This window comes from Pteropus vampyrus, unplaced genomic scaffold (genome assembly GCF_000151845.1).
Source record: "Pteropus vampyrus isolate Shadow unplaced genomic scaffold, Pvam_2.0 Scaffold33, whole genome shotgun sequence".
NCBI classification, from domain to species: domain Eukaryota; kingdom Metazoa; phylum Chordata; class Mammalia; order Chiroptera; family Pteropodidae; genus Pteropus; species Pteropus vampyrus.
The window spans coordinates 3,808,238-3,820,156 of record NW_011888814.1 but is presented as its reverse complement, the minus strand read 5'-3'; the positions used below and the strand labels follow the sequence as shown (position 1 = coordinate 3,820,156).

At 31.7% G+C, this 11,919-nt stretch overlaps 1 protein-coding gene across 2 annotated transcripts in view; it reads left to right on the top strand.

Moving 5' to 3' along the window:
- Positions 1-11,919, top strand: part of CADPS2 (calcium dependent secretion activator 2) — a 375,602-nt gene that overhangs the window by 126,975 nt on the left and 236,708 nt on the right. For both annotated transcript variants that reach the window (XM_023528883.1, XM_023528884.1), the window contains exon 6: positions 9,792-9,903. In XM_023528883.1, coding sequence (XP_023384651.1) covers positions 9,792-9,903 — 112 coding nt within the window. The remainder of the gene's footprint in view (positions 1-9,791; positions 9,904-11,919) is intronic.

Sequence of the window (11,919 nt, the reverse complement as noted above, 5' to 3'; positions counted from 1 at the left end):
GAAACAGCTGGGGAGCATTTGCTTTTAAATGTAAGTCGTTAAGAATAGGAAGCCCTAATATTATAGCACTTTGGCAATCCCAAGGTCTTCAAGTTAAGAAAATGTAAAGCAAAACCTTTTTGCACCCATATATCTGGCCCCAAAGAACATTAACCTGTCTTGAAATTTCGTCAAGTTAGAGATTAATTTGAAGATCTGCTAAAGCAAGTATGTACTAGTAACTGATGGACAGTCTAATTTACTAATAACAGTGTGCCATACTAATTAGTGATAATTATAGCCTACTAGTTTGAAACCCTATATTTTAAATTTCAGTAGTACTTCTTATCTTTAAAAAATAATGCATTAATTCTATTACATTTGAAAGGGTCTTTTTATTTCCCCCAGTTCATACAACACATCCACCTTTTGCTTTCAGTCAAAAAAAAAAAAATTTATACACCATTGCATTTTATTATTTAAACCTCTTTCTAGAGATTTGTGTGTTATAACAAACTTTATGCTTTTTAGTTACAGCCATTTTATATATCAGTTACTTGTTTTCTTATACATAAGTTCTTTATTTTCATCATATAAAAAGTTTCACATTTTTTGTACTGTCTTGACCAAATAAAATCGTAATGCAAGATGTGACAAATGGTTCTCCTTAAAATTAAATGCTTCAAGCTAATGTCTTTGAACTATCCTGCTATGAGAGAAAGGAAAATGCTTTTGACAGATTATATCTTCTGTCTTTTCTGAAACTTGATTTTGTGCTAACATGCTTAGTACACTTTCCCAGAAGAAAATAGTACAAGCATAATGTGATTTCTCTACTCTGGATATGGATGTTTAATGGCATGAATACTTCATAAATGAAATACAGACTGTAGAGAATAACTTTATCCTGTAATTCTTGAGGTTTTACCAATCTTTAAAGCAACAAAATGGAAGCTGTTTCTTCAAAGGGAAGGGGAGATATCCAAGAGACGATAAGGGAGAGAATGAAGGTACGGCCATAGGATATTTCTCTTATTATGAAAATGGTCATTACCCATCTCCAAACATTTTTCTGCCTTAAAGTACAAGATATCATATCAGGATTTCTTCTCTCTTTGTCATGTTTAAAGAAACAGATGACTTTGTATTGTCTTTCCTTCATAATAACAAGTTTTAATTTCCTTCATAATAACAAGTTTTAATCCTTCCCCGAAGCTTAGAGTGATACAACTTAGTTACTTTAAAGGATATTTTCCAGTTTTTCTATTAAAATTTGCACTATGTTGTAATTTTAGACTTTAAAGTCCTTTTTAAAAAAGTGTTAATGATAACATGCAAAAATGCATTATGATTCAGAGTAACGCTAGGTGTGCAACTGTTTTTACCTATTCTAGGTGTGTCTTTTATTAATCCTGCCTCCTTTCTTCCTTCTTTACGCTCTTCATCTCTCTCTCCTCATCCCTGCTCTGTCCCTCCCTCTCTCCCTTTCTCTGTCTTCCCCTATCTCTCTTCTTTGTCATGTTTTGCTATTAGTTGAAATATCTCTCTCTTCGTAGTTTCTCATATTGTCTGGATTTTCATGTTATCCTTCTGAAACTATTAAAACTTTAGTGTTCACAACTATCAGTTTTTTCAGGTAGGTATTTTTGTTTAGACAGTAAAGCTACAGTAATACTTCTATGGATACAAATAGGAATAATTAGCATTCTATGCGCTTTCTATACAGCAAATGCTGTGCTATTATTGGTGTTAACATGAATTGTTTTCACTTGTGCCTCAGTGGTTTCATGAGGAAAGTATTAGGTCACTTTGCATGTTAGAATTGGTACTTGAGCTTAGAAACTGTCTCTGTGATCTGTACTCTTTAGCCCTGTCTTACTACCACTGGACTCTATGGTTAGGCAAAGGCTCAGATACTGGTTTTAATTTTTTTCTTTCCTTTTAAAAAAAATTACTTTGACTTTTTGTTCTCACACATCTTTATATGAAATTGTTTAGAACAGAGTTGTGAGATTTGTGTCATTAATTTCATTTAGGCTGTTATCTTTGATATATAGCTATGTAGAATAATTCCTTTGGTTTTATTGAAAGGATAAAGTAGAATACTTTAATGTCTTAAATGACAGTGTAATAAATGTTATCCTTATGGCCTAGAAAATCAAGCCATAATTTTATTCATTGCCATAGTTATATTGCCTAGGGTATATTATTAACCTCCATGTGATTCAATTTAGATATCACAAATAGAAATTTCAAATCCTTTTCAGGTATGTCAACAACAGTAATGGCCATAAGGCAATTTTTATAAACACTATTGATCATCCAACTTAAAGTGACTTAAATATATAGAAAATTCATTTAATGGTATACTCAATATATTTTTAAATGAAGTTTAAATCAGTTCTACAGATTATTGAAATTGAACGGTAAGGATGTATGTTTGCAATAGAATTTTTTAGCTTTAAAAAGTCTTAGGTTTTGTATTACAATAAATTATTTTAAAATGTGGGCTTTTGATTATAGTAGGACTGTTCGTGGTAAATTTCATTTACATAGGAAAGTTTCTTATGATTCAACCTATTTAATTACTTAGGATAAACTTTGACATTTAAGAACAGTTTAAAACCTTGGATTATCTTAGAATTCTGTCCTTGGCCTTTTGTTCTTCTCAGTGTTTACATGAGAACAATCAAATATACAAAAGGATATCTTTTGCAGCATTTCTTATAACAGTTAAAATTGGAGATAACCTTAAAGTCCATCAACAGAAGAGCAGTTGAAAAATCATGGCACAGACTTTCAAGGGGAATGTTTTTTGGTCTTGAAAAGAATTGTGTAAATCCATGTGCTGATACATAAAGAAGATCAATATGTACTGTTATATAAAAATGGGTTATAGAACAATTTGAATAGCCCATTTATTTAAAAATAAATACTAAATATGCATTTAGACACATACACGTACAGATATAGATACATATATAGCCTGGACTTGTAAGATATATAAATCCCTACCATCATCGAGTTTTAATGGTCACTCTTCACAAGCTCATTCATTTTCATAGCTTCTACTACCATCTCTATGTTAATAGCTCTCAAGTCTGTGTCTTCGTTTGCAGCCTTTAGCAAAAGTTCATACCTGAATTTCTAGCTGCCTATTGGAATCAGATACTTGAATTTTTCAATTAAGTCCCCTCTGCCTCTTGTAGTTTTGGTCATGGTAAATGATATGTCACTAACCAACTACATTCCTATGAAAATGGTAGTTATTTTTAATATTATTTCCCTTAATCTTTGGCTTAAGTCCATCAGTATTTGATAAAATTTTGATATACTTGGGCCCTGGGAAATCTTAAACTTGTTAAATATTAAATGATTCTCTTCCAAAAGTGTCTTCTACCTAGCTTTACATCATCTTAATTGCTCATATTAATCAGAAATCATATATTTAAAAACATTTGTACGGTGTTTAACATTGTTTTTAAAATACTTTCAGTATTTCATTGTTTAATTTCAATTTATTTAATTAATAATCAGGCTCTAAGTAATTCTTTTTAAACTTAATTCACAGTTTTAAATTATTCAATAAAAAAGCAATAGCCCTGTGTATTCATAATATGAGGTCTTAGAGTGACGTTGTATTTTACAGGTCCTATTAATATGTGTGTTTTACGTACACATTTGTTTTAGAATGGTTTCAGAGTATTCATGGCCATCACCAGCAGGACTCTGACTAATGGGAGATCAACAGATACCAAGAAGTACCGCTTTCTTTATGTAACGAAAGAATATTAAAACCCACTTGCATAAAGATAGTTGCACAAGCAGGACACAGCTTTGTGCCCTCGGTCAACCAGGCAAGTTTCCCTGGCATCCAGTCCCCAAGAAGGCATACGGTTGCAGGTGACATTATTTAATACTCTTGAGGATGCATACCATCAGACTTCTCTAGTCAATGCATCATGTCCCATTCTCAAACATTTTTATTTCCTCTTGGTCCCTCCCAAGGAGCTGTGAATAGTACCCATCTACTTTGTCACCAAGTACGAGTAATTGAAATAACTCAAAATAATCCTGAGTGTTTATTGTGAATTGGATGAATCCAAATCATTTTGTTGAATCCAGATCCTCCATAGGACAGCAGGAAGAGACCTCAGGCCTATTTGAAATCAATTGTAGAAAATTTGCAAAGATTTTTCAGCTTCCCAAGAGAACATCTGAATTAGTGCTATCAAATATCTGATGCTTGCATGTTTAAGTTATGAACCAAAGCTTTTATTGAGGCAAATATTCTTGGATGAATATTACATTATGTTAATCTTAAAATTATGAAAATAATTTATCTGTAGTTGGATAGTTTGTTAAAATAGTTGCAGCATGAAAAATCTTAATAATTATATGTAATTATTTGACTTTCATTTCTACCCCTGTAGCTAGATCCTTATTTCATATTTCTTGTTATAAAATAAGTGATGTATTTGGCATTATATGTCATTGTTATTGGATTATTTTAATAACTCCACCTTTGTAGTACAATTAATGATAATTTGGTGAAGAAAACATTTTAAAAAGCAGTCACCAGATTAGAAATGATAAATTTGAAACTATCATTTGAAAAAGAGCGTTTATAACTTTCTTTTATACCAGCAATACTCAGACAATATAAAGGACACAAATTCCTTAGAATCCCAAAATAATAAAATACTATGAAACAATTTTAACACAATGTGTAGGACCTACATAGAAGAAGGAAAAAGTTTAAGACTTTAGCAAGGAATATTAGAACAGATTTTAATAAATGGAGATTCCTCCTTTTTTCTTGAATAGAAATATAGTAAGTTGAAACTATTTACTTTTTGTTCTAACTGGTATCATCATATCTAATAACACTACACTAATTCAGTGTACAACAGCTCAGGAGATAAATCTTTACGACAGAAAGTTCAAAACCAAACCCAAATTTATATACTGAAATTATAAATATATTTGACTTCTAAACCAAATGAGAATAGGAGAGATGAAAATTTAAATGAAACTGCCATTTAATATCACTATTATATTTCAGACAACTTGAAGATTTAAACTGTGGAATCATATGTAAGAACTACAGGTTAATACTCATGTAATTTTTGGTTAAGAAGAAATTCTTTAAGTAGGATTTGAAAATTAGAAACTATCAGTCAAGTTGATAGAGAACTTGGCTACTTAATATTTTTAAACTATACATTTTAAAGAGCCATAAACAGGACTTAAATAGAAAATAACAGGGTGTGACAATATTTGCCATATGTATCAGAAATATTAAATGTCTTTATCTTATAATTTTATAAAATCAGTTAAAAGAAAGTCTGTAATAGATAAATCAACAATAGTGATAGAAAGGCAAATCATAAAAGAAATGTAGATGACTAGTAAAGAAAAAGTGCTGCATCTCAGAAGTAATTAAAAATTCAGTTTAGAACTGTGTTCAATTCTGTATGATTTGATTTATTATGTATATTTATGAGTCGTTATGTCTGTCTTCCCTACTAGTCTGAGCTCATTTATCTGTTGTCTTGATTTCTTTTAAATGCCCATCCTTTCCCAGTGCCAGTCACACAGCTGGATGGATAAAAGGATGGAGAGATTGATGAAATAATTTTTGAAGTTTTATCTATCTTTTTAAATTTCCAGTTCTATTCATAGATTAGAAATATAGGTTGAGCCTGTTTTTAAGTTCTTAGCTTCTATAATCGTGGATGGATTATATGTTCACAGTAATAATTTTTAGTTAAGGGATTTGAATGGTTTTTGACAAAACTGTTTTACTGTTCATGATTTTCAACAGACTTTAAAACAAACCATGCTAGTAATTTTTGAGAATTCTTTCAAATCACAGTTTAAATCTAGTTCTCTGGATACTCTGAGAGACTGTGGGAGGTATCCAGCTATTAAAAATGCAGGGCAGAGGTGGGGAGGAATATGCTACAGTATATGATAATTAAATTACTTATTATCTGTAATATTCTATAAGGATATGAGTCCCAAAAGAATAGAGTTTGCTTGCTGACACTAGAATGTTGTCTAGCACATACAAGGTAGTAACAGTTTTTGAATGAATAAAAGGCCCACATTCAGTTTCATGTCCTCTCCTTTTTTTTTTCACTCAACATTACACATAGTTTTATATTATTTTACATCATTATAAGTAGCAGTAAAATACTCCATTTTGTGCCATGTAATTTACATAATCATTCACCTAATATTAGATATTTAAATTGCTTTTTTTTGCTTATTCATAATGCTATGGGGAATATATTCCTGCTTATAGTCTCTCTTTTTTTTTAAGTGTACTATTTGATGGGGTTTTTTTTTAATTACATTTATTGGGTATCACTGGTTAATAAAATTAAATAGGCTTCAGTTGTACAATTATTATTTTATGTTTTTTTAAAGCAAATGCATTTATTTTTTATTAAATTTATTGGAGTGGCATTGGTTAATAAAATTATATAGGTTTCAAGTGTTACATTCAGTAATACATCATCTGTATATTGCACTGTATATTCACCACCCAAAGTTAAATCTCTCATTGCCAAATATTTGACCCCCTTTACCTTTTTCTACCTCCAGTCTTTTCAGTATTCATGACTATTTTGTTAAGATAAATTCCTAGAAGTAGCCTTACTGGTTGAGTAGACGTGAACATATATTTAGACTACTAATATAAATTTCCAGTATATTTAATAGCAAATACATAATTAATGTCAGTTATTTCAGTTGATATATGAACTACCCTGTGTTTTCATAGCCAGGAAGTCCTACTGTCCTCTTAAAAGTGCTTCGTAGATATTTTATTCATTTGAAGATTTACGTTGGAAGTCTGAATCCTCATAAATAATACATTTATAGAAATAGAAAAAGGCAATGTATTTTGAGCTTAAGCAAATTGACAGCAAGGGTAATGTATTCTTTTATCACATAATACAGAGAAACTGGTAGGAAGATAATAACTGGTATTAATGCCTGAAAGTGTTTAAACATGCCAATTAAGTAGAAAACAAAGAAGTATCTAGCGAATATTGATGGTAAGACTTATTATCTTCTTCCCTCCTCTCCCTGCCTTTTTATTGGGGGAGGGTGCTTTGGTTTTTAATTTATTCATTATAGAATTCATAAGCATTTTCTAATTTTACATATGTTTTTAAGTTATATATATAAATTTTTTTTTATTAAAAATTGCGGTGACATTGATGAACACAATCCAATAAGTTTCAAGTGTACAATCCAACAGTATGTTGATACATATTACATTGAGTGTTTACTGCCCACAGTTAAATTTCTTTCTGACACCACATATTTGACCCCTTTACCCCTATCTACCCCCTTCTTCCCCTTTTTAACTTATTTTTCACAGGAGAAATTGTCAAGGTGGTGTCAGGTTATGTTTATATCCTGGAATGTTGGGGTTATAAGGACTGTTAAGTGCCACCATGTTTATTTATCTGTATGCACCCCTTTAAATTACACATTGTTGTGAAATGTCAGTAAAAGTTTATTCTGTTACCTTAGACTCTGCCAGTATCCTTGTACCTTAGCTTCTCCCTGCCCGAAAGCATGTCATTGAAGTCTTCCTCATTTCACAGGAGCTGGCCATTAGCATTTCACGCTCTCGATTCAGAGGTTCCAGACCTTGTAGGTAGATATATTCTTATAAATTGCTTACGAGGTCCTGTGATATTCACCTGTTTCCTACCTGCATTGGCATATTGGTTTTGGGAATGGATATTCTGGGTCCCCTTCCAAGTTCTAGATTACTAATGATTTCCCGTTAATTTTAGCTAACTCTTTGTTTTCTAATAAATTACTGTCTATACTTGCAATATGTTAATTAGATACCTTGTGTGACTTCTCTAAGCTTGTCTGTACCTTATCACTCTTCCTAGCAGTGTTAGTTCTCTGAATTTACACAAGTCCAATCATTGAAAAATAATCATGGCCTTGGGATTAATTGGAAAAGGTAATAAACAATTCATACTCAAAGAGCATGGTTCTATTGAACATATTTACATTACCAAATAGGACACCAAAAATTGACCAAAATATATAGGGAAATTGACAAAATCTTTGTCTTGGTGAGAAATGGTAATACTTCTACTTGCTTGATAATGGGTACCAAAAATCAGTAAGAATAAAATAGATTTAAACAGCACAGTTAACAGGCTTAATCTCATGGTTATATATACAATACAACTTTCCTAAGTGCTAATGGAAAACACATACACACACATATGAATTATAAGAAAATGTCTCCATGCATTAGTTTTCCTAACTGACACCAAGTAAAGAAAGCTATGTCATGGGAACCTACTCCAGAGTTGTCATCCAGATTGCCTGACTGTATTCAAGGCTTAAGATTCTGCACACTAAATTGAGAATTTTCTCTACTTCCTCATTTTGGTTCGGGATCTATTTTTATTTTTATTCCTATTTTAGCTCTACTTTATCTCAGACCATCTTAATTCTATGAAATGGCAAAAAGATTCTTGGCTAACTCCTTTCTAGAAGTCTAAAATAGAAATTAAGCTGCTTTTCCATCCAACTGAATTTCTTTCTTTCTGGCACATGACTTTGATTTCAGAAGACCAAACTGTATCTGGATGCTAGTTCCTTTAGTCATCGAAATGGCCTCTGCTTTGTTGTACTCATATTGTGATATAACTGCCATGATAGGAGAGGAAGACATCAAATTATTTGTTTAATTTTTATTACACTTGCTTTTCCTCAGTTCTCTTTAATTCTCAAGCTTTCCGAATAAAGTTTATAAAGTTAATACCATGAAAATGGTAAATTGTTTGTTTTCCTAAAACAATATAAGAAATTGGTATTTTTATTTGATGATTTATTTTAATAGAAATCTTTACTTTGTTAAAGCTCACTTTTTCTTATATGTATATTTTTCTCATTTTCTTCATGCTGTACTGAATCCCATGCCTATGATCTCAGAGTTATGAGAAATAGTGATAAGATTTTTTTAATGTGATAAGATTTTTTTAATGTGATAAGATTTTTTTAATAGTGATAAGATTTTTTTAATGTCAGGTGTGTGCCAGTTGTAAATATACTGGAATGCACTGGCGTATGGCAAAATGAGATGCTATTTATTAAAAAATAATCCAAGGAAACATGTTATTTTATAACGATGATTTGAAAAGCCAGATGTTGGCAGACTTGTCCCATTCGTAGGAGAGTGTATGTGAGAAAAACACTCATTTTTATGGTGCTTATTTCTTTCCCGTTGACCAGAGTTTTAAAAAACTATGTAAAGCAATAGACTTGAGAAAACAAACTTTACTTTTAAAATGTAAATAAAATATCTACTAAAGACTTTTCAAGAAGAGATAGGATATAATCTTCAGCATGCAAAAATAGATTTCTGAGAAATGACTTCTTAAGTAAACAAACCATTAGCAGTTTTTCCCCAGCCATCCAAAAAAATGGTGTTGTAATTTGTATTTGAATTAATAAAATAATAGATTTTAATACGTACATCTGTAGTGCTTTACCGTAACCTAAATTTTTTTCTCATACTAGTTTCGTGGCATGCTAATTTTTGGAACAGCTGAATAATTATTACGAGCTGTAAAGCTGATTGTTATTTTCTTTTTTTGATTGAGCCATCTGTCAGAAACAAAAGCAAAGATAAGAATCTCATTGAGCCACAAAAGATTCTGTATTGCTTAATGTGACTTCTCAGGAGACACATATAATTGAAAAAAAATTAAAAAAAATAATAGTGCATTTCAAAGAAACTCTTTGTTACTTCATTGCAGATGGGGAACCCAAGGAGATTTCACCACCACCCACCCTCGGCCTGTGGTCAAAGTAAAACTCTTCACAGAAAGTACTGGAGTCCTGGCCCTGGAAGATAAAGAGCTGGGAAGGGTGAGTTCCAGTCAGCTCTTGTGTGTCTGAGGTTACACAGCTTTAGCCTCTTTTGATTTAGAGTTACAGTGGGGCAGTATGCTGTGTGTGAACTTTCTGTTCATAAATTACATAAAATAACTTTTTTGTAATTTTCCATGAGCCCAGCATACAGCTGTAACTTATTAAACATAATCGTCGATAACACAGAAAGTATCGTGATAGGATGTGAGTGTGTAAAGGGCACATACAATATCATAGTCACTGACTCAGTTATTCTTCCCCCACATGCACGTCACTGGCCAGTGAGTGTGAATAGTACAGGCCAACTTGTTCTTCTTGGTAAAAGGTAATTCTCATTAAAACATTTCTGTCCATGAGTTAAAGCGTCATCTTTATATTTGAGGTCATCTGTTTTTTTTTGTTTATTATGATTAGACTAATTACTTATCTCTCTTACCTCTTTTTTTGTTTATTATGATTAGACTAATTACTTATCTCTCTTACCTCTCCCATTTTCCTAGTAAGGTCTTCATCACCCATCTTTTGACACTGAATTATTTTTTTCTTATAGTTAACTCCTCAGATCTAGAATATATTAATCCTTTAATTCCAATATAAACTCAGCTTTACTAAACTCAGCTTCTTCTATCAGTAAAAGCATTTAAATTAGAGTAGATTTGTGATCTTAATACCTCTTTGTATAAAAAATTATCTGCAGTCGTGTTTATGAAGTAGATGTGTTTATAGCCTACTGTAAGTAGGCTATAAAGTTATCTTCTGCAGTGTGGCTCTGTCTTACCCAGTCCTGAACACTGCCTTTATACATAATTTCCATGGAATAAAGCCTTCACAAATCTTTCTTGAAAATTTCTGGTGTTGATGGACAGTTTGTGTGATGCTAGATGTTGAAGGATGCTAGGATAACTGTGTTTACTGGGATGTTTTTTCCCAAAGACGGGATTGCTGTTCATTTCAAGTCTTCTTCCTCTTCTATAGCCTTTACCCTGTTGGGGTTTTTTCGCTGCCAGGGATTTTAGGAATCTATACCCACACTCCACAGATTTTGAGTCTGCATTTACATTCCAGATTTCCTCTTCTGTTTCCATGTTGCATATATTTGTTAATACCTAAGAGACCTTAACCACACTGTTCGTTCATTCACATGTTTATATATTTGTGCATTTATTTATCCAACAAAAGTATACAGGTAGCATAATCTAATAGAAGAATCCTAGAGATTACACATGGTCTAATGGATTTATGAATCAGGGTTTTTCATTTGAACATTTGAACTATTATTATATTAATTTTACCTTATTTCCTTTTGTAGCTATTTTCACTAATAGCAGCTATTTTGAATCTAATGTTAAAATGTAATTCTTTTTTCTTTTTAATTTTTTAAAAATTAAGTTTATTGGGGTAACATTGGTTAAAACAATTATATAATGTTCAGGTGTATCAAATGTAATTCTTGAGATAATTTTAATTCATTTCTCAGCTGGGCAAATATATATTAAAACAGTTTTTAAATTGGGTACATAAGTGGCATATTTTCCAATCAGTCATGTATCTGAGAAAGGCCTTATGCTCCCTTGCTTCCTTCACCCAAGAAGACAACTTTTCTCTCTGTACAGGTTTCTCAACCTCAGTGCTATTGATACTTTGAGCACGATAATTCTTTGTTGTTGGGTGGTCTCCTGTGTGTTTTTTATGGTATTTAGCAGCATCCCTGACCTCCAGCCAGTCGATGCCAGTAGTTCCCCTCCTTTAAGTCAAGACAATCAGATGGACCCTGGAAGGTATGCAGAAACTATCCCAGCCTGAGAACCATGGATCTAAATTAATGACCTTAGTAGGTCCCATGACTGTAAATATCATTTCTATATTAACGACTTGTTTTTTTTATATTTCATCCTTGGATTTCAGATTTGTATAGCCAACCTGCCTACTTGGAATCTTTAATTGTATACTAACAGATATCTTAAACTAAATATTTTTGAAATAGAACTTATGATTAGTCTTCCATAGAGGCAG